At 36.9% G+C, this 24,699-nt stretch overlaps 1 protein-coding gene across 10 annotated transcripts in view; it reads right to left on the bottom strand.

Moving 5' to 3' along the window:
- The window catches only part of AHI1 (Abelson helper integration site 1), a 194,186-nt gene that overhangs the window by 113,811 nt on the left and 55,676 nt on the right, over positions 1–24,699 (bottom strand). For all 10 annotated transcript variants that reach the window (XR_003910543.1, XR_003910544.1, XR_003910545.1 and 7 more), the window contains 3 exons: positions 23,441–23,581; positions 11,766–11,962; positions 7,766–7,792 (listed from right to left, as the gene is read on the bottom strand). Coding sequence is in view for 7 of the 10 variants with exons in the window: in XM_029943881.1 (XP_029799741.1) it covers positions 7,766–7,792; positions 11,766–11,962; positions 23,441–23,581 (365 nt within the window). In the remaining 3 variants the exon portion in view is untranslated. The remainder of the gene's footprint in view (positions 1–7,765; positions 7,793–11,765; positions 11,963–23,440; positions 23,582–24,699) is intronic.

The following is a 24,699-nucleotide window of genomic DNA, read 5'->3' on the forward strand; positions in this document are numbered from 1 at the left end:
TCTCCAATCTTATCACTCTTTTTCCTACATTCTGGCTAGAACAATCTGCATAGAACTCTGCAGACATGCCAGACATGTCCCTGTGACCTAGTTCATACTGTTATACTTCCAGGAATAGGCTTTCCTTTTGGCTCCACTTCCCTGGTAGATGCCAACTCTTTTTCCAAGCTTTAGCTCAAGTATTATATAATATGTAAAAAAGGCTTTCAGACTCTCCCAGGAGAATTTACCTGTCCCTCCCTTGTCTCCCACCACGTCTTGTATCTTATTGTCATACTGAACTATCATAGCACTGGTAACACATTGATGTGCTTAATTATTTGGTTAATTACTACCCACCTAACTGTAATCTTCCTGAGGGTAAAAAGCAGTTTTTGTTCTTAAAGCATAACATTACAACATCGTAATTTTAAAATTTGCAATCATACAACACTAATAAGAATTGCATAGAAGTCAAATGAATTAATATAAATGTGAAAGCAGTGCATGTTTAAAAGCCTACCCAAAGCTAAGGTGGTAATTGTGTCCAAGACTTCTCAAATGTAACTTTTAATGATAAAAATTGTAGAATGAAAGCCTTAAAAGTAAAAAATACATTAAATTTAAATCTAGAAATAGGTGTGTGAAATAATAGAAAAAAATATTAGTTTCTAGCTGCAGTTCCTGGAACAGAGCTCCTGTAATTTTCTAAGTGGTAAAAGTACTAGGAGGATCTTTTGTTCTAATACTTAGTCTTTGACTCTGGTTCCAGACTCCTATATACCTGGAGCTCCTATATACCTTGGAATTTCCTGGGACACAAATGTCTTTTGTTCTAATGAAGTGACTTTTGGTGCGCTCTGGGATGAGAGCCGGTCTCCAGAAAGATCAGGCCATGATTAGAAGCCTTGGAATTTTTAGCTCATCCCCCATGTTCTAGAGAGGGGAGAGGGGCTAGAAATGGAATTGTAACTGATCATGCCTACCTGAAGAAACTTCCATAAAAATGCCAAGAATATGGGGTTCAGGGAGCTTCTGGGGTGGTGATCACGTGGAGCTGCTGGGACAGCGGCGTGCCTGAGAGATCACGGAGCTCCAGGCCCCTTCCCACACCCCTGCCCTCTGCATCTCTCCCAGCTGATGCTCATCTGCGTCCTGCATCCTTTTACACTAAACTGGCAAACAGTAATTATGTTGTTTTCCTGAGTTCTTAGCTTCTCCAGAGAATTAACTGAACCTGAGGAAATTGTCATGGGAACCTCCAATTTACAGTTGACTGGTCAGAAACACAGGTGGCAGTCTGGACCTGTACTGGCATCTGCAACGTCAGAGGTGGGATGACACATGAAGTCTTGTGGGGCTGAGTCCTTAACCTGTGGGATCTGCTAATGTGCCGCTATCCCCAGGTGGACAGTGTCAAAAGAGTTATGTTTTAGGACATCTTGCTGGTAGGGCAGAGAAGTTCTTGGTGTGAGAAAAACCACAGCCCATCTGGCACCAGAAGTGTTGTGAGGGTTGGTGGTAGTGCAAGAGTAAAGGACACACACAAAGGAAAACTGGCTTTTCCTAAAACAATGGGTTTTTCTTGTTTTCTAAAATTTCCAGGAACAAAATTCCGTAATTTCTTTTAGGGGTCTCTTTTGGCCTGTGCCACTCCTAGAGTCAAGCCAGTCTCCCAAACATTATAAAAATAACACTCAATTTGCTTTTATTGAGTTTTGGAATGACATGAAATAATCTTAAGCATTAAAGAGAAATTATGGTGGGGTGGCTGGGTGGCTCAGTGGTTAAGCGTCCGGTTTTCGCTCAGGTCATGATCTCACGGCTTTTGGGTTTGAGCCCCACATCGGGCTCTGTGCTTGGAGTCTGGAGCCTGCTTCAGATCCTGTGTCACCCTCTCTCTCTGCACCTCCCCCGCTCACACTCTTTCTCTCTCAAAAAACAAACACATAAAAAATTTAAAAATGAGTAAAACAAATTACTGAAAAACAAACTCTCCAAATAAGTGCAAACAACTGTTCTATTCAAATCTCAACTTAATTTTTACCTCTTCATTATCAAAATATCCAAATTATTTTTTAGGAGATTAAAGAAAATTATCTTCTCTGGATTTCCCATTTTTTCAAACCTTTTTAGTTTTTAGTGAATAATATGTTCTAAGATATATTAAATTATAATTTAATTGTTACTTTACCTTTACAGCATTATTCTACTAAACACAATTCAATAAACTTTAGCTTGGCTGCATTTACACTCATTTAGGGTAGGTGATATTAATAATTTAAAAAGCAAACAAATAGCTTTGAGAAGCTTATATAGGAGTGTGGAGTCAGAGCAATGCAAGACTTCTGATACCAATTGCTCCCTTGGAGCAATCAGAGGAGAACTCTTAGGACCTCCCACCATCAAATCTGTATCTAAGCATCTACCCTGTTTCTACCTAACAGCCTATCAGAAGGGATGAAAAATCCCTTCTCTTAAGGCCAGCTTCTCCACTAGTATTCAGGATGACATCCCCTCTCACTTTTTTCAGGACTTGAGTGCAGCAACGACCACCTCCGTGGCACAGTGCCCACTTCTCCATCACTGCTGAATTACTCCAATCAGCAAATAAATATGCTTAAATGTTGTCCATTGAAGAGTCCTCTTCAGCTCCTGTTTGTCTGCTCCTCAGTCAAAACCTACAGGCTACTATTCTGTCCTCAACCCATTTCAATTGTGTTTTTGTCTCTGCCACTTACTGAACCAGTTTCCATCAAGGTAACCAAAGGGCATCATCTAGCCAAATACAATCATCACTGGTCGATCTTCATTTTGCTCATTCTTTCAGTCACACATGATAGTTTATCACTTCTTTTTCTTGGAATACTCTCTTGTAGGCTTCCCTGACATGCCCATCTCCTGGACCCGTGCCTCAGATCTTTAGCTACCTCTCCCCAGGTGCTCTTATCCAATCTCACAGCTTAAATAAATGTAACTTTAGCCCTGACTTCCTCCCTGAACTCAAGACTCACAAGTCCAATCATCTACTACACAACTACATCCACATCCAAAACTCTGCTCCTAAAAACTGCTCCCTCCATGCCAGCACTTCTCACCTCATTAAAAGCACCACTAGTATCTGTACAGTTGCTGAAAGCAACAACATAGAAATCATCCCTAAGTCCTCTTTCCTTCACTTACCCCGCATCCAAATCATCACGGAGTTGTGTTAAATCCGCTTCCAAAATATACTGCAAATCTGTCCACTGCCTGCAAATTCATTATTGTCACTGTGAAATTCATTAGACAGGGGGCCATAAGTCTGATGCAGCTCTAATGCCATGGCACCTGGCCTTGTAGCCTATGGAAGCAAAGCCCAATCTAGACCTGTAAATACCGCCAGGTTACAAAATCAGAACCTAAGGACCACCAATCACAAACAGCCAACTAGGCTTTAGACTATCATCGATGTATAACTTCCTTGCTTTGCTTCAGCCTTTTCTCTATAAAAGTGCTTCCTCGGTTCCTGCCAGCGGAGCACCTCTAGCCATGTCTAGTTTGGTGCTGTGCCATTCAAATAAATTTTTGCTTAAATAAACGCTAAAACATTTTCCTATGTGTCAGTTTATCTTTTAACACCATCTTTAGCCCCGGCTACCACCTCTTCGTGGATAACCGTAAAAGTCAGCTGGCTGACCTCCCAGCTTGGAAGACTCACTCCCCTCTTAAAACCTATTCTTGCATTCTCCCCAGCTTAACACCGCATCACAGCTTCTCTGATTAAAACAACACTTAACTCCTGACTGAAGGTTTAGCAGAATACGCCACCCTCGAATATGCCTCTTTGGCATAAGGATTATTTTTAAGAAACTGCAGACACTGGAGAAGCTCTGAAAACAGGTATAGACGTCACCTTACAATGAGGGAAACTTACCCGCGTGGCAGGGCAGCCTTTGTTCGTCTAGCGGTTCCTCCTCTCACTTTCCTGGGGACAGCTGCCTTCCCGCTTTGGAGCCCCAGGTCCCTATTCCTGCCTTTCCTCCACTAACGATGGTTTGTAAAAGCCTCAACTGCCTGGCAGCATTGGAGTCTCATATCTTTGTGGGGCTTCCGTATGTGCATAATTTTTTTTATTAATTTTTCTTATGTCAATTTAACCGTCAGACCTAGAAGGACAGAACCTAGAAGGACAGAAGAGAAATGATCCCTCCCCTGCATTACCATGCTCACAGGCATTTAAAAAAGGCATGCATGGCTTCCTGTTCACCTCTCCAACCTCACCATGAAACACCGTTTCTCTTTGCTTGCTCACGATGCTACCTACACACAGTGCTCTTCTTTCTGCCAGTTACATTTCCAGAAGAGGACTTCTACGGGACATGACTAGCTCCTTGTCAAGAGGCCTTGGACAACTGCGCTTTGAGGGCATCCTTCCCTGCCAGGCATTCTCTGTCTCAGGGGTCTACTTTTATTGTCACATCACTTACTGTCTGAATTTATCTTATTTCCTATTTTTACGGTTTATCTCCCTATCACAAAATGTGCCTATTCACTGTTATAGCCCAAGCACACGTGTGCACACACACACACACACATATACGATACTTAGCAGGCAAGTATTACAGCATGTGAATGGAAAAAAGAAATGAATCTTTAACAACGTAAAAATTCGGATGGCATTAGGGAAGAAAAAACTTAGATACCTGGCAAAAATCTGCTCTCCTGGTTGTCATGAATGAGAAACTGCAGGAATACACTCTGTTCTTAAGACTAAAGACTCTTGACATTGGCACCCGGACCACTCACTGGGGCACAGACAACCTTTTCAGCAGAGGGTGCAGAGACAACTAGGTGGCCACACGCAATGGGATAAAGTTATACCTCTACACAGCATTATACGCATAAAGAAAAAAAAAAGAACTTAGAGTAATCACAGACTTAAACGTTAGAGTTAAAAATATTAAAATCTTAAAAAGAAGCACATCTTTGGTATGTAGGGTTAGGCAATGGTTTATCAGATATGATACCAAAAGCATAGTGACAAAAGAAGAAACAGATAAACTGAATGTCCTAAGAATTAAGACCTTGGTTTAAAGGCCATCATCAAGGAAGTGGAAAGACAACTCACAAAGTGGGATAAAACATTTACAAGTCATCTATCTGATAAGAGACTTGTATCCAGAACTCAAAAGTGGACAATAAAAAGACAAAAATTTGTTTTTAATGGGTGAATGATTTGAACAGACACTTCTCCAAGCAAGATATACAAATGACACATCAAAAATGCTCAATGTCACTAGTCATTAGGGAAATGCAAAACAAAAGCCACAATGAGATACCACATCTCATCAACTAGGATAGCTATCCTTAAACAGAAAATAACAAGTGTTGGTAAGAATGAGGAGAAACTGAAACCCTTATACATTCCTCGTGGGAATACAAAATGGTACAGCCACTTTGGAAAAGTGTTAAATATAGAATTTCTTCAAATTGTTAAATATAGAATTACATACAGGGTTCCAAAATGGTGCATCGCCACTTTGGGTAAGTTTAGTAGTTGTGCAAAATATTAAATGCAGAGTTATCATATGACCCAACATTTCTACTCCTGTATATCTCGAGAAATGAAAACGTATGCCTACACAAACACTTGTACACACAGGATCGTAGTAGCATTATTTATAATAGCACCCAAATGGAAACAACCCAAAAATCTATAAACTGATGAATGGGTAAAAAAATGTAATATATCTATATAACAGAATCTTATCTGGCAATAAAAAGTACTACTGATAACGTGCTACAAGGGGAGGAACTGTGAAAACGTTATTCGAAGTTAGAGAAGCCAGTTATAAAGGACCACATATTGTTTGATGCAATTTATATAAAATGTCCAGAACAGGCAAAACTACAGACAGAAAGTGTATTAGTGGTTAGTTACCAGGAGTTTGTGTGTGTGTGTGTGTGTGTGTGTGCATGCAAATGTGCATATACCTATAGAAATAATGACTGCTAAGAGAAACAGGATTTCTTTTTGGAGAGAATAAAAAAGTTTGAAAATCAGGTAATAGTGATGCTTGCAGAGCTCTGTGAATAAAGTAAAACCCACTACACTGCAAACTTCAAAAGGGCAAATATGATGGCATGTGAATTATCTCTCAATAAAGGTTATTAAAAAAGAATAACTAAAGACACTAGTAAGTTAATCTTTCCAAATACTTAATTTCTAAATACGTCATCATATTTTCAATAAGCATTTATTTTACTTTTGCTAAATGCTTGGGGTACAAAGAGGAATATAATGAGATCCTTCATCTGCAGAGAGGTTCCAGATTAGCAGATGACAGTTTCCATAACCCTTGCCAAATATGCACAGAACACTTTACTATTTGGACATTCAAAGGGCTTTACAAAAGAAGTATATATATTTATGTATTAAAGAAAAAGAGCTCTGAATTGCTAGCCAGAAAATCAGTTATTATTTTGACTTTGGTTTTATATACTATGCATACTTAAGAAGATTTAGTAATCCTGGAGCTACAATCATTATACTAATCACTGCTATCAGGAACAAGTTTCCTGAACATCTGCAGCCCAAGTCAGAATATAGCTTGTTCTCTTCTCTCCCCACCCCCCCACCCCATCTTCCTTCCCCTTGTCTATATTCCATATCCTGTTGACTTGTGATAATTAGGTAAAAAAGTGATAGGTCTTCACTGATACTGGACAGTTCAGTGATGGGGTAAGTACAGTGTTTCCTCCATAAGATGCCTTGTGTGAAAAGAAACAATAGCCCAGTACCTACTTCTGTATTCTAAGTGCCTGCCACATGGTAGGATATGTAAACTGAATAAAAAAAAAAAAAACCACTTCCACTCCACTGATAGGATATAAAGCTGTCTTTGAACATGCTAATACCATTCTAATTCCCTTCTGAATGTCTGACTCTTTTACTTTGTGACATATAATTACATTTTATAAATGAATGACTGTCTGAGTATTCAACTGAATTTTGGGAGTGGACAGAGGAGAGGGAAGGACAAACAGGGGGTGCCATTCCAACTGTTTTAAATTAAAATTTATTTTCTTGACAACTGGGTTAAAGATTGTATATAAAATGGCTTTTCTTGTAAAAAGGAGAAAGCTGCTGTGTTGGAAGCATCATGGATACAATCTAGTTGAAACTGTTTAATGATCAAAAGCCTTTTCATATGCTAGTGACTATTTTTACACTAACTTTGGGGTCTTGAGCAAATCACTGAACGTCAATAAGCCTCAGCTTCCTCCTTTCTAAAACTGGAATAACAATAATACCTAATCTGCCTCTCAGAATTTCTATGCAGCTAAATGGAAAAAGAAGGGTGAGACACTGTTATAAATAAATGACCAAGAGGATCATATGCACACAGTGCATCATTGCTATTTACACCAGCTTGCATGCATTTCACGGCCTATGCAATTTACTCCGCATACGTCCACGGGAACTGTCCCAGTGTCTCTTACCTATTAAGTATCATATAATATTTTCCCCAGAGGATCAAATGACCTTGCTGGTCCTTTACTGAAAGTACACTCCAATCACTTAATATCTTCAATCTTCAAAAATACGAAGGTACTTGTTAAAGTTTCAGATTCCCGTATGTAATTCCTTGATAAATTTGAGCTCAAATAAGGACAATACACATCGGACTAACTTTTGTAAAAGTTCTATTGAAATCTCTGAATGGCACATTTCAATTCTTTGGTTCATCACTATGAAAGCTACGATCTTAAAGTTCTCTTCCTCCTGATAGAAACGACTTACCTTTGCAGCACAGGCTCGGACCACCTCCTAAAAGAAATACAATACAAAAAGTAAGGAAATATTCATAATTTTATTTGAATAAAATTATAAACCCTTTTCAACACATTCTGATATTAATCTTTTAATAACCAACATCAACATGTGGGAGAGCTGCTTTGTCCGTCACCCCGCAGCTGTCACTCTGCATTGTTTCCAATGCACTGGAAAGAGTGTGAAATAAAGAAAGAGACCCAGTGAGTTCTTGGTAAATTTAACCTACCAAAACAAAGGCACAGAGAACAAGACTCTGGAGGGCCTGCACATATCTACCTCAAGATAACCGTGTGGCCTCAAGAAACTTATAAACAACAAACCTATAAAAATAAACTGGTAAATGCTAAAGTTCTACACCAGAGCACTAAAACGTCTCAAAGACACACAGTGTGTAACAGTGTAGAATTATCTCTACAAATGACAATGCCCATACACAGAATTCCCATATTAATAATTTACTTCAGAGGAAATCTAATAATAAACACTACTAAATGGCAAACTATGTTTTCAGTTTTGAAGGAGCTACAGAAAGGAACCGCCTACAATTTATGGGACAGGAAAAGATCACTTCTGAAAAAGAAACTAGTAAAAGTCAACATATAATGAATGATTTGAAAATGTGTTGCTATGGAGACACAAAAAATACCCAAGTCCAATTAAGGTTAGCTTGCAGGTATCATCAACCTATGAGAGAACTAGAGAAAAATGGTAATGATGAATGTGGAGTTTAGGAAAAAAGAGAGCTAAGAGAGGAATATCAATTTTTTAACCCCAAATTTCTCAGGAACAGACACTATATCTAAAGGATATTGGTAATTCAATCACTAAACGGAGAAAATGACACTGCCTGGGCATGAGTTTCTGACTGCCTGGACGGAATTTCAGCTCCGGCACTTGCCAGCTGTGTGACACTGGTGATACTGCTTGAGCTCTTAAGCCTCAACTTCACCCTCTGTAAAATGGGAATACTAGCACTCACACTACAGGATGGTTCTGAGGATTAAATACAATGAAAAAGTAAAGCATTCAGCACAGGAATTCATTATGTTAGTCATTTAGATTCGAGTTATCACCAATCATTAGGTGAAATCTCCTATAGGGTAGAGAAAATTAAACTTTTTTGCAAAGCTGGCATAAAATATTTTTAAATCTATTTAATCTCTACTCCTAGGGCTCTGCTTAATAATTAACTCTGTCATCATTAACCTGGGTTTCAGATTAATTTTAAAAGGGGAGAGTGGTCTTGAGTGTTCAGGCAATTGGAAAGGTATACCTTTCACTATGTTTTTTAAAGTTCATAAATCAAATTTTTGTTAAGACTGATTACACCAAGGAGGTACCCCAGATTCTGAGCAAGTTTGGATGTACTGTTAAAATCAAATTTTAAAAACAGAGTGAGTTTTGTCAATGCTCTTAGGGTACTGTCTAAGAGATCTATCTGGGCTCCAGTGTGCCTTTCAGGTACTGCTGTAGTTGCAAATACAGTCAACTCTTACCTAGCAAAGAGCTAAATGACTAAGTGGTAAGGCTATGGAGAACAGAGAATCATCTATTTTTGTGTACTTTATTCATTAATGAGTAAACACCTGCTGAACAGTATTGGTTATGCAACACACACACACACACACACACACATACACACACCCCATACGCTAAGCTTGCACTGTATTTTATTTTTAAAAATCCTACTGTGGTTACAAAGAAGGAAGTATCTCCTGTAATATAGTCTTCTATAATATGGAAGTAGTCAAGTCTTCTCTATGACACTTCTCTATAGAAGACCACTGTAAGAGTCTTCAGTGGACTAAGTAATAATCTAATTAATAATCAAAAATTAGGCTCTACCAAAATAAATTACAGGAAACAAAAAAAGCAGTTGTGACAAAAGGAACAATCTAGTCAACCTAAATGTTTGCAAAATATAAAAAGGAATAGAGCTGCCAAGGGAATAGAGAGGACATTGTTTTTTATTACCATACATACTATATACATTTTGAGAGAAAATATACTGCAGATGACATCTGAAGAGTTCAGTCAATTCTCTCAACATGAGAACAATATGGCTTTTCAAGAACCACAGCCCTTACATACAAGGTTTTCATATCTAAAGACGGCCCTGACCTACCTCAATCCCAATGCAAATTAGATACTCTAATTTAAAAAAAATAAATAAATGAATGATTATAAGAGAAACAAATGTTTCTACTTCCCCCTTGCTTTTGACTTCATATCTTAAAAAATATTTTTCTGATTTTTCCTGTACATCTACTTTCTTTTGTTCTTACCTCCTTTCATTCATCTGAAGATGATAGCTGTATAAGAAAGATGACAGAAAAGAAAAAGAAAAGCTACAGGACTAAGGTGATTCCAGCACATTAAGTTTCACAGTGTAAAGATCAACAGATTGTAGTAGGAAACTTATTTTTTTTAGTTATCAGCAAGTAGTTGCTCTTAAATCTGTTAAGACATTTTGCCATGTAAGAATTACCACAATGTGGGGGGTGCCTGGGTGGCTCAGCTGGTTAAGTGTCTGACTTCGACTAAGGCTCAGGTCATGATCCCCCGGTTGGTGGATCTGAGCCCCGTGCTGGGCTCGGTGCTGACAGCTCAGAGTCTGAAGCCTGCTTCAGGTTCTGTGTCTCCTTCTCTCTTTGCCCCTCCCTGCTCATGCTCTGTCTCACCCTATCTCTCAAAAAATAAACAAATGTAAAAAAAAAAGAAGAAAGAACTTACACAAGGGACACTTTTTTTCCCTAGTGAAGAAACATATTTCTCTAATTTTTTTAAAACTCAATTTATTTATTTATACTTCCTTTTAAAATCTGGAACATCATACATTATTCAATTAAAATGTTTAAAATACATTGTAATTCTGTTAAAATGCACAGAATTACAACTTTGAAATAAATGTATTAAGCTATAGTACATACTCTAAAATTTATACTGAGAAAAATAAAAATATTTCCCCTATATGCCAACGAAACCTGCATTCTGGTATACCTGAAACTCCAATTTTCTAAAGAAAGAAAACTAGAGAGGAAGTAAGTATAGTCATAACTAAAGGTGTCTCAATATAGTTCCTCATATGTTTGGTTTAAAACTGGTCAAGATTCCTATCAATGAGGGAGAGAAAGGGATCATACTTGATGAGTGCCAGGCACCGTGCCAAAAAGCGAGAACAGGACAAGGAACAAGTCTGCACAGTCCCTGTCTTCCAGGAGCTCAAGGCTAATTCTCACTAAAGGAACTGTTATGTTCAAAGGGCATAAACATTTTTAAGGATATTTGAGCTTCCCAAGACATTTTATTACTAATCTTTGAGGAAGTTTATGTAGTAATTTATAACGAACAGAATAAAAAAGCATGCTATTTTTAATTAGGCATCCTCCTCCTCATTTTCATGACCAATTTTCCAGTTTTATGGGCCATACTTGATTTTGACGGCACTTTTCTTGTAGTGAGATAACACTCCTTTTACAGATGCTTCCGGGACATCTGTATCTATTCTTTTTGGAATTCCTGCTTATTTCTTTTATCCATTTCTTTGTTCAAGTCTATTTTTCTTTATTATTTAACTTTTGCGTATTATGGAAGTTCGTACCTTTAAAATACTTTATATGAATAATTTCCCAGGCAGGTTGGTGCTTGTTGTGTTTCTGTGTGTTGTACACATGCACATATAAACACACTTGCATTTTTAAACAGCAAAAGAGGTCCTGGGCTGGTCTTTACAGAAATATCAAGTCGAGAAAGCAGGATAGGTTATTCCCTATCGGTCTGTTTACTGCAGTGGATGATGTTAGAACAAATACCAGAAAGCACCCATAAAAGCACTAGAAAACCCATTTTTAAGTAACCAACTTACTTTTTTGAATTAATACTTATTGGCATGGCAATATAAAACAGAATTAAAATGTTTTTTTAAAAAATTTCCAACTTCTCAACTACATAAAATCATCAGACATACTGTGACAGAATCGAGTCTCTGTTTCACTTGCTGCATCTTCAGTGAAGAACTGTCAGTGTGGACATAGTCATCTATCTGAAAAGAGCCTTGAGGAGGCAGCTTAGGACAGGTGCATAACACATCTTGACTTTGGTGTATTCCAGGTAATGGAAATGTTCCACTGTAGCGTTTGAACATCTCAGCCTCTTGCTGGGCAACTGAAAAAAATACATCGGTAATTAGTTCAAGTCATCAAAGCAAATCACAATGAAATTAAGCCATGAAACTATAGCATTAAACAAATGATCAGAAAATACATATTACATTTTAAAAATTGGGTGATAATAAGACAACATGACTGGCAAAATGCGAAATTATGAGATTACTCAATGCTATAAAACATGAAAAAGGAAAAATAATAATTTCACAGATAATTTATGTCAGGCAGTATTAGAAGTCAGCCTTGAAGGCCATGTAATTTCTGAGTGTGGTAAAAAAACAAATTGGGATGGAAGCCTAACTTTAAATATATGTATACAGAAAATGTAATATAAAAATTCAAATGCATAATAGAATTAAATTAAAAAGGATAGTCTTTTCATTAAATAGTGCCAGAACAAATGGATATTTATATGTGAACAAATGTACTTTGATACATATTTTACACCACGTACAAAAATAACCCAAAATGAACCTAAAACCTAAAACCATAAGACTGCTCTAGAGAACACACAGGAGAATACTTTTGTGAGCCTGGATTAGGCAACGATTCTTAGATACAAAACCAAAAATAGATATAAGATGAAAATTGGTAATTTTGAACTTCATCAAAATTTCAAACATTTGTTCTTCAACACTGTGAAGAAGAGAATTACAAGACAAAGATGGACAGAAATATTTGTGGAAGCGCCTGGGTGGCTCAGTCGGCTAAGCGTTCGACTTCGGCTCAGGCCATGATCTCGTAGTTTGTGAGTTCAAGCTGCACGTCGGGCTCTGTGCTGACAGCTCAGAGCCTGGAACCTGCTTTAGATTCTCTGTCTCCCTCTCTCTCTGCCCCTCCCCAGCTCATGCTTTGTCTTTCAAAAATAAACAAACATTAAAAGAATTAAAATTTAAAAAAGAGGGGGGGGCCTGGGTGGCTCAGTCGGTTAAGTGTCCTATTTTGGCTCAGGTCATGACCTCACAGTTCATGGGTTTGAGCCCCGCAACGGGCTCTGTGCTGACAGCTCAGAGCCTGGAGCCTGTCTTCAGATTCTGTGTCTCCTTCTCTCTGACCCTCCCCTGCTCACGCTGTCTCTCTCTGTCTCTTAAAAAAGAAAAAAGAAATATTTGCATATCATATTGCATCACTAATAGAGTACCACTTGTATGGAGAAAACCTAATTCTTAAAACTTAATAGTCAGAAAACAAATAAGCTAATTTAAAAACAGGCAAAAGACATGAACAGACACTTCACTGAAGAAGAAATGGATGGCAAATATGTACATGAAAAAGTAGCTCAACATCAGTCATTAAAGATAAGCCAATTAAAACCACTATGAAACAGCACTGCACACCAGTATTAGATGGGCTAAAATGAGAAAGACTGACCACTTCAAATTTAGCAAGGGTATGGAGATACTGAAACATTCATACACTGTGGCATAACTACTTTAAAAATGGTCTGGCAGCTTCTTAAGTTAAACAGACATCTGCATCAGGTGCAGCCTTTATATTCTCAGGAATTTACTCAGGAGAAATGAAAGCGCATGTTCATACAAAGAGTTGTAGATGAATGTTCACGGTAGTTTTATTTCTAATTGCTAAAAACTGAATACAACCCCCCTACTCATAATGGGGGTAACAGAAAAACAGAATGTGATATATCATAAAATGAAACAATACTCATTGTAAGGATGAAGGCTGAACTACTAATAAAATCTAAAATAGAGATAAATCTCAAAGTAATTATGGATGAAAGAAGCCAGACAAAAAAAGAGTGCATGGTATAAACAGACTCATTTATACTTAATTCCAGAAAATGGAAATTAATTTATAGTGATTGCCAGGGGGAAGGAGAAGGTAGAGATTTCAAAGGAGCACAAAGTAACTTAGAGATGATGGATATGTTCATTATCTTGATTGAGATGATGCTCTCACACATGCTTAAATAAGTCTAGACTTACCAAAATGTACATTTTAAATATTTGCAGTTTACTGTATGTCAATGTACCTTAATAAAGCTGCTCATACAAAAAGCAAATGACAAACTACTGATAAAAGGGGTTAATATTTTTAACATGCAAAGAGGCCCCATAAAATGAATTAAAAATGAACAATCTAACAAAAATGGGCAAAGTACCACTACAGAAAATTCACAAAGGAACAACTATGTGGCCAATAAAAAATATACTCAGTCTCACCAATAAGAAGGAATTAGGGCAAAAAAGGCAAATTAGAAAATGATTTTATTTTGCCTGTTTAACTGACCCATTGTACCTCGAGATGCTTTTTCCTAAGAAACAAGCTGATTAAGAGTAGCCAGGTATGTACTGAAGTCCTGATTAAAATACTGAAAAACCTATATAACAGTGGGACTATACAATAATCTTTTTTTATGTCTTTTATTTATTTATTTATTTTCTTTTTAATTTTTTTAATGTTTTATTTATTTTTGAGACAGAGACAGACAGAGCATGAGAGGGGGAGGGTCAGAGAGAGAGGGAGACACAGAACCGGAAGCAGGCTCCAGGCTCTGAGCTAGCTGTCAGCACAGAGCCTGACATGGGGCTCGAACCCACGAACGTGAGATCTGTCCTGAGCCGAAGCCAGAGGCTTAACTGACTGAGCCACCCAGGTGCCCCTCTTTTATTTATTTTTGAGAGACAGTGCGAGCAGGGGAGGGCCAGAGAGAGATGGAGACACAGAATCTGAAGCAGGCTCCAGGCTCTGAGCTGTCAGCACAGAGCCCGACACAGGGCTTGAACCCACAAAACGTGAGATCATGACCAGAGCCGAAGCCGGCGCTTAACCAGCTGGGCCACCCAGGTACCCCTACAATAATCTTTTAAATAAATTACGGGGTATCTGTTTAATGAAAGGGAATTCAGCAACTAAAATTATGTACAAAAGTGTAGCTGTCATGATGAAATATTGCTAATATATTAATTGGAGGAAAAATAGTTTATAAAGCAATATAACGGATACACAAAAGGATAATCACATTTTTTTTAGTCACCAGTCTTGGTCTCATCGACCATGAGTCTGTGATAGCATATATGAAAACTTTAGCGTCCTGACCACTCTATTCATGCCCTACTTCACTTACACCTCTAAATACAGCACACCCTCTAATGGGTGCTCTCTTCCTGCAGACCTTGATGATGGAAGTTCCAGGGACCAATACCGAGGAAAAAGACCTGCTTACCACCCACCCTCCCAGAGATGCTCCTTCCTCAACACTCAGTATAGCTTAGCTACTTCTATGCTTAAGATTCTGATGGGTCTGACCACTACTTTTCTGCACATATCCCGTACACATTCCTTCATAATACTCTGAAAATTCACTTCAAATATTCAAAGACTATCTAAAGAACAAGAGAAACCTTGGGGAGGTGAAAGAAAAGTGCCCTTGGAATTAGAAACTGAAGGCTTAACACTAGTAGATGAGCCAGGGATGAATGAATCAACAGATGAAAATAATGTTTCATCATCTTTGCCTTCCTTGCTTTTCAAAACTGCCCTTTTAACATTTCATTGTTCTTTGTTGTTGTTGTTATGAGTGGAAAGTAGAGCTGGATTTAAACTAGTTAATGGCATTTTCTGATTCCCTGTTTTTCTGTACTTGCTAGTTACCTATTAAGCCCACCATGATTTCACTTGAAGCTGTGAGTGATGGAGCAGAGAAGCACATCAATGCTGATACAAGCAACAGTTACGCAGGAGAGCAGGATTTTGATATTTATCTTCCTCTTCTTGCCAAACTGTCATTTCCTAAGTATTATACTACACTAAGTATTATGCATCATATTTTCTTAAAAAGTAATTTTTTAACAAGTAAAAATAACAAAAAGCAGTGCCTGTTTGTTTACTTTTGTTGGTATAAAGATATCTTTCAGAAAGGATTACAGTGGCCTACATGGATGCAGGTAACAAAAATAAAGCCCAAATAATTATGAATACTTGTTTCTGTTGTCGAAGGGAGTTTTCTATGCAAAAGACACCTGACTACATTTCCAGGAGTCACACTGACACAATCCTACTTTGGCTGTAACACTTCTAGTACTGTGAAGGCAGCCATAAGAACAGAAGTCTGCAGAAATATTCACAAAGACCTAGTTTCACAGGCATTAGAAACAGAAGCTACTTGACAAGTCTTTGCCTTCTAATCCCCTCCCTCAACCTCCACAAATATATGCATCTATTTGTATAACGCTGTACAGATTATTTCACTGTAAAATAGATCATTAATGGAAGTTTTCTGAAATTCCCTCAAGCTCTGTGCTTCTAACATTTCAAAGGTTTCTAAAACATTTTCACATAGGCCATGATTGGAGTATAATGTTGCAATTAAATAACTATTTTTCTTCACTTAGTCATTTTCTCTTCTTTGGCTAATTTAACTTTGTACATGTAAAACTTTAACCTAACCTGATAAAACTCAAAATTCTAACAGTCTCATCCCCATCCATCCATCACTTTTTGAGGAGTGCACGAGAGCAGGCTCTGGGAATCAAGGACGCAGGCCTGTCTCGGGGCTTCCATCTCTTGGAAGTCAGTAAGAAGTGCTGCTGAGTTCTAAGTCATGTAGGAGAGGGACCCCCAGGTGCTCAGAACACAGAGGTGGCAACGGCGTTTGCTTAAAGGAATGTTATACTCTTTAAATTACTTACAAACGTGCCTACAATTGTCTATAATAGCTGATTTTAAATTTTACACACTTTAAAAAATTTGTAAAATGTTCTCTCTCATAACTGATAATCAAATTTTGATTTATAGAAGTTCAGTGCTCCTGTGTGTGTTCTGACCTTAACCAATTATAAAAAGTAACATGGTTTTCTTAGGAGATTTTTATCTTTATAGGAGGAAGAACAGAGGAAATAAGATATTTTAATCCAGAGCCTTTTGCATTTGAAGTGAACACGTTTGTTATTATTAAAACCTATGTTTACTTATGTTCTGGACTTTATAATAAAGTGCACCTAAAAATATTTTTTTCTTTCATTACATTAAGATTCCTTTTGGTTCAACATTTAATTCCATTGTTCAAGACCTATTATTTTACACAGCTCTGTTAATGGGTAGTCATTTTACTGGATACCTAATTTTTTTTTTTACTTATAAATGATTTCTAAATCCAGTATTACTGTAAGCTGGCAGGTCTGCTTCGCTAGTGTCCCAGCATTCAGCAGTTATGCAGAATCCTCCTTCTCTTCCTCTAACACGTGCGACGTGTAGGGAATTCCTGTGGTCTGAGTGTTTGTGTCCTGAAATTCTCATGTTCAAGTTCTAATGCCCAAAGTGCTGGTACTTGGAGGTGGGGCCTTTGAGAGGTGACCCCTCATGAATGGGATTAATGCCCTTACAAAAGAGGCCTCGGAGAGGTCCCTCACCCCTTCTACCACGTGAGGTTATAGCTAGAAGATGCCATCTATGAACCAGAAAGTGAGTTCTCACTGGACACCAAGTCTGCCATGCCTTGATCTTGGGACTTCCCAGCATTTGGAACTGTGAGAAATACATTTCTGTGTTTACAAAGCCATGCAGTATCTGGTATTTTGTTACAGCAGTCTGAATGGGCTAGGACAAGAATGTCAAGGGCTTGTAATTATTTTATTTTACCGGGCCCAGCTTGTTCCTGATTCAGCTAATCTTAAGAAACTATATGGATGGACCAGAGAAGTTCTAAAGAGTAACACGTCAATTCTAATACCTTGGATGTATTCAGGACCAGTTAGCAATTTTGTATTTAATATTTAATATGTCAAAGAGAACTTATAAGTGTTACTAATGAGACTGTCCAAAAAGTTATACAAGAAAGTATAACAGATTCATGTCTCATAGTCAACCAAATGGGAGACCATTTATCATCATTCAGCATATCTGTTGAGTGAACACTAAACTATAATAAACTATCTCTAAATCCCTTGATGTACATGCTATTGTCTGTCTTGTGACTTCCTATTCCATTATTAATCAATTTCTATACATCATACTATTCAACTAAAGTGTGTGATATGTGTATTGTTACAGAAAACATCTAGGATTTCTCTACTGCATCCTGGTTCATGAATTCTTAATATATTATGCTCTATGTGAAGCTTTATAGTTTCATTTTTGCCCTTGATAAAACATGGAGAGATGTATTTGATAAAACAGGACAAGTATTTTAATTTTATGGGTGAAAAAACACCAGATATAAAAATGCTAAATTACTCGACCAGGGTCGAGCAGAAAGTGATGGCACTTTGGACTCCAGCAAGCTCACTCCTACTACAGCTTTTCCCCACCGCACTGCTATTTTACACTGTGCCATTCTTCCTTCTTGATGCACTTTAAAGAACACCAATGTAATTTATATATATAGCCTGAATGAGGAATTCATGACTCTGGGTTTTGCTCAAAGCTACTTCTTCATATGTCCTGAATCTATGAATGACATGACCAAATCGAAGTATCCATTATGCAGAGAACATTAAAATACACACTTCAGGATACAACCAAGAAATAGGTAGTATGAAGCATGTCTTCAAATATGGCATTTCTATATCTTAATTATCCTACTAGTCTAATAGACACTTAAACTTGGACCTACAATCAGTTATATATTTTACTGCATAACCTTATCCAAGTATGAGAACTGTAATAACTGAGCTTATTTTTGGGCATTTCATCATTAGTACTTTAAGAACACTATTAAGTTATACAGATAACCATGCATATTAAATTTACTTCAACTATATATTGTTGCAAAAATATTATAAAATTAGTTACATTAAAATTTAATGCTACATAATAAAGATAATTCATATTTTGGACAATACTGAAAATACAACTGCTTAACACATTATAATTATCCCCAACATTTGTAAAGGAATGAACTATTAATAATAGTAAGTAACCAAAGTTCCTTTTAGTCTTAAGGGCTTTTTTGAAATATTAAAATTAAAAACAAATATTCCTTCATCACAGGATGATTTGGCTACCTTCTTAATTAAGTTACTTCATGAAACAGGAAATGCAAAGACTTAAGTAAGTAGATTAGCATTTTAAAACTCTGGGCTCTGGACTTAGACAGCTGGGTAAACTTTAACATTTATCAAATGTGTGATATGTAAATTATTCATTCTCCCTGTGCCTCAGTTTCATCATATGCAAAATGAAGTTAATAACAGCAACTACCCTGTGGGATTTTGAAAGGACTATAAACGGGGATGGATGTAAAATGCTCGTAAGAGTAGGGGACACATTATGTGTCCATGAGCTGATGCTGGGGCCTGTTTCAGACCCTCTGTCCTCCTCTCTCTCTGCCCTTCCTCTACGTGTACTTGCGGTCTCTCTCAAAATAAATAAACATACTTTAAAAAAAAGAGTAGGGGCACACAGCAAATGTTTGATAAATGTTAGCTCCTACTACCACTATTATTATTAACCCCCAATTTACTCACTGATCATACCTCTCATTCTATGTTTTTATAAAATTTAAGGGAAAAATGCTATTCTACAGGATTTGTAACTCTCATTTCACACATGTACTGCACATCAGTAATGTACCAGGTACTATATAAGGCATAGGGCATTGCAAACACCATGGACTTTTGGTCAACAAGCAAGTTATACAACAAACTTTATAGGAACATAAAGGTAGACATTGCCTTGAACTCTAGTAAAGTAGGTCACAGTGTCCAAAATAAAGCTATCAACAATGACAATGTAGGTGATTGTTAATGAATATGAATTCTACAAATAAAATCACATTTAGTGTCAATGCTAGAGATTGTTGTTCAGTTTAACTAAAATTCTTCCACAAGTTTAATCAACAACTTGGAAAGCACAAAAGACTGGAAAGGAGCATGGTAATCTGAGTCTGATTCCTGAGTTTCATAGCCCTACTCAACTTGGCACAATAGATGCTCAATAAAGATTTGTCTTGCTTAAGTGAGCCACTAAGACTAAAAAGTACTCGAGTTCATCTGATTCAGAGAAGAGATTGCCACCTAGTGGAAAATCAGGCTCATTACCTGGGATTATCAAATAATGCTGACAACTTCCCAAATGAAGACTTGATCCTACTTAAAATACTACATGTATATTCATTGCATGTTAGTATTCAGGCTAGGTACTGGTCATAAAAAGAGGAATAAACCTCCATATCTTCTCCCTACGAAATACAGATATACAAAAAAGCCACACACTCAAGAGGCATAAAGTAAATGATATTGCAGGAAAAAAAAGTTTGCTTATTAGACAATCAAAAGCTAGTACTTCAAGCTATTTGCTAAAAAGGTGGGCTGGTGTAGCAAAGAAGAGCATGGTCTCCAAAGTCCAAACTTTATGGATTCAAGTCCTGGTTCATATAAAATGAGGATTATTATAGTATCTACCTCTTAAGATTATTGTGAAAAATGAAGTAAATATATGTAAAGTGCTTAAACACACAGTACCAGGAACAAAGAAAGTGCTTTATAAGTATTAGTTGTGATTATCATTACATGCAGAACAGGCTCCTAGAGATGGAGGTAAATATATTAATAACAGAACATTAACTGCTAAATCTAGCTTCATAAATTTAATTCAGTGGAAGCCGTTTCTTCTGACTAGCACTCTGTTATTATGGGAATCCTAAAAGTACATTATTTGTGGTACTCTGTGACTAAATTTTGTATTACTAGATGATTAACCCTTTCAACATCAGGCAAATAAAACTGCCTTCTGAAAGTAAAAATTGTGTTTCTTACCAAAAACAGCAAAAAGTCAGTAGAATGAAAGACCCAAAAGACCACAACCTGAACATATGCTTAGCAGAGAAAGATGCCTGCTGACTCTTCACAGATTTTGCTAGAACTGAAAGACAGATGATACATTTAGCTACCATTGTGGTCTCATTGACAGCTTATTCAATTTATCAAAAAAATGAGTTTACTCCATTTTCCTTGAAAAATGTCTAAACGAATGAACAGCTCTGATAAATACTATTTTAAAATCATGTAAATAGTCTATATCTTTTAAATTTTATACCATTAAAACATTTATATAAAGATACATGTAACCTTTATTTTCTGACAAGAAATATGGCAAAATATTCTTGTACTAAAGACAAATAAAATATAAGGCAAACTTGTAACAGGTTAATAATGAATAAGTTTTAATTTAAAAAAATCTATTTCATTTGATGATTCTGGCCTGTGTTTAATGAGTAAATATTTTGGATCGAAAACAACTTTCTGTTTTCTTATGAATATATACCATTCACAAGAACTGGGCTAAATCTTGGACCGCCTGGGATTATGTAACTTCTTCCTAAGCTTCCTCATTTTAAAAATAGGCAATAAAGAGTTAGGAAAACATGTTGAAATATTTTGAGTTTTGTTTGTAGAAGTATTAGTATATTGAAAATTGTGTTCTAAAATGATGGTACAAAATAATTTAAATTCCATGTGTATTATTTGAACTTTTTAATTTCCAAAACACTTCGAATTCCCTTATTTGACAGTAATATAATACAGATATAATATTCTTAACTTCATGCTTTATTTTCTAATACAACTAACCAGAAAAGGTGCATACTCTAAAAGGCTGTCAAGAGAATAAATAAAAGGCGGGGGGGGGGGGGGGAACCTTTTTTTCAATTCCCTTTCATAGAGAGGTGCTTAAAGTCAAGTCGATATGGGTTACAAGAACACAGTAACGACCCATTTCACCTTTTTCCTGGTGTTAATATCGTCCTTTCCCATGTGTGAAGTACTTTCCCAGCCCCTGGTTCACAGTGCACTCACAGATGGCTCTCTTACAGGGCACAGGTATTAGCAGCAGCAGTAACACCTACCAGATTAGGAAATGCAGCTTCAGGAAGGCAAGAGGCTTGCACCAGGTCACTTACAGCAACAGAAATGAACCTAAAACCTCTGCTTTTGAATTCCTAAAAGCACCGTGCTCTTTCTACTGACATTTCTAGAATGGACCAAGTGCCTACTGCCCCAAAACCAAATTGGCATATCCAATTGAGCTGATCTCCTGATGGAAACCCTTGATCCATGACCAAAAATTACTGAACAAAAAAAGTAAAAGTGGGACTTTCACTTGCATTTGTAGTGAAAATTTCAAAAGCCTAAAAAAAAAAAAAAAAGCATATTAGGAATTCATTAAATGAAGACTGTTGTGAAGCCTCCAAAGGTTCCGAGGAAAAAACGGCACTGCTGATTTGCGCACAACAGTCCCAGGGATTAAGCACCTAGGTGTGGCTCTCCTCCACAGGAAGATTAGAGCTGGCCTGGCTCTGGATACGTGTTTGCACCAGTCACCAAATTGGAGCATGTGTTAGAGAACCTGGTTACTTCCTGGTAAGATTTTTAAAAATAAATTTCAATTTTACAAATTATTTTCTAATCTAATTTGCCTGGAATAGCATAATATCCATACAATGATCAACATTTCCAGGTTTAGAACTTAACTGTCTAATAATTTAGCACTTATCACAACCATTAACCAATAACCAATTAACTACTAACATTTCTATGAATTTCTTATTGTGAACACAATAAATGTAACCACTCATGTTTCATTTAAATTTAAAATTCTTTGCCAAATAATCCCCCATTAATGATACCTGTAACAGATGCAACTGTACATTTACGCATTTATGACCTCGTAAGGAAGCCATCCTAGCTTAGCAAAAAGTGAATGGTGAAACATGGTGCCCTAAACAAATCAGAGACTGATAAGACCGTTTAGTTTTGAACAAGATTTAATATATAAAGAAAACGGAACTGAAATTTTGGGAGTGATAGCACTATTAATGCAATGAGAACAATGAAATCCTAATTTCAGGACAGAAATTAATGTATGAAACATAGCATAAATCCAAATAAATCCAAGAATGCTAAATTGTTCCTGAAAAATGTGTCCAGAGTCTTTATTTCTTTATTTTTTTTCAGAATGAGAGAGAAGTATATTATTAGAGTAAAAGAAGACATTAAATTTCTAATTCCAGATCTTATTTTCAATGCCTTCCTTTTAGGTTAAGAAATTCTTAAAACTGCAACTTAATTATAACTATGTGGTTTGGTGAAAAACAGAAACATGGAATAAGAAATTAAATATTCAACTGAAAACATTAAAGTTTCATATTTCCAAAAGGTTATTTATTTACCTTTGAAATTTAGTTAACACATTTGCAAACGACTTTTAGGTGAATTTGACTTCTTTACGTTTACAAAAAAAAAGTGATGACTACCTTTCTGTGATTCCAACAGAAAGGCACAACCATTTATGTGTATCTTTGCTGATATTTAAACTCTGTAACGATGGTGCTTTTGGAAAAATAAGATGTTATTACATAATAATAATAAAATATATTTAATCTGTTTGGGTCTTAAAATATATTCAAGAAAGCTTTATTAATACAAAGGTTGAGAGTTTTCACAGAGCTCATGATTCCTGGGTCAGGCTAAAAGTAAAGGTTGTTCAAAATATTCTTTACTATCAGCAGTGAACTTACCATAGAAATCATAAATATACAGAAGAATTGGCTCATTCTGCCCAAATGCACAAAATGCAACCATATTTTCAAGTGGGTGATAAGAAATGTCTCGAATGGGCGACTTGAATGGCAGGTCAGAATACACTGCGACTTGTTCTCCTAAATAAGAAAAGATATTCAATAATTCGTACTATCTCAAATATCTCTCATTAGAAGATTTTCCACAACTTATTAAAATTATTAGTAGTATGTAATAATGAAGCTCACATTATTTACATGAAAACGTAAAATACTTAAAAATAATTGAATAACTCTTAAAAGTTCTGTGAATGTTTATTTATTTTTGAGAGAGAGAGAGACAGAGCGTGAGCAGGAGAGGGGCAGAGAGAGAGGGAGACATAGAATCTGACGCAGGCCCCAGGCCTGTCAGCACAGAGCCCGACGCAGGAACCCCGTGAGATCATGACCTGAACTCACAAACCCTGAGATCATGACCTGAGCCGACTGAGCCATCCAGGCGTCCAAGTAACTCTTATATTTAATTATTTTCCATCCTGTTGAATCACCCTTTTCTACTTTTCAATTTCAACCTCTTCTATGAGGTTTTCAAGGCAAAAATAAGGACAAAGAACTTAGTAGTAGAGAAGTATCTGACCCTGAAATCTGACAGAGCTGAGCAAATGCCAACTAACAAAGAACTCAGGGAGAACTCATAAGGAACTGCAGGCTCTAAAACGGAAGAAACTGTCTGGTTGAGAAAGATCTGGTGGGGAATAAAGTTTTCTATTTTTTTCCCAGAGACTGCGATACCACCTGCTTTAAAGATACATCTGATTACTGGGGCACCTGGGTAGCTCAGTGGGTTAAGTGACTGACTTCGGCTCAGGTTATGATCTGTCTGGTTCATGGGTTCGAGCCCTGCGTAGGGCTTTGTGCTGACAGCTCAGAGCCTAGAGCCTGCTTTGGATTCTGTATCTCCCTTTCTCTCTGCCCCTCCCCTGTACTCACTCTCTCTCTCTCACTCTCTCTCATTCTCTCTCTCCGTCTCTCCCCATCTCAAAAAATACATAAAAACATTAAAAAAATTGAAAAAAGATACATCTGATTATTAATAGCTAAAAGAGGCCTACAGAGAGGTCTAAGGAACCCATGAAAACCAGAACTCTCAAAGCAAAGAATCTAGATCTATTCGTTGAAGGGAAAAAGAGATTTAACACTTCCAAGCTGATCCTAAAGTATCAAAACATGATAAGAGGGAAAAAAAAAAACAAAACCCT

This window comes from Suricata suricatta, chromosome 7, assembly GCF_006229205.1.
Source record: "Suricata suricatta isolate VVHF042 chromosome 7, meerkat_22Aug2017_6uvM2_HiC, whole genome shotgun sequence".
NCBI lineage: Eukaryota > Metazoa > Chordata > Mammalia > Carnivora > Herpestidae > Suricata > Suricata suricatta.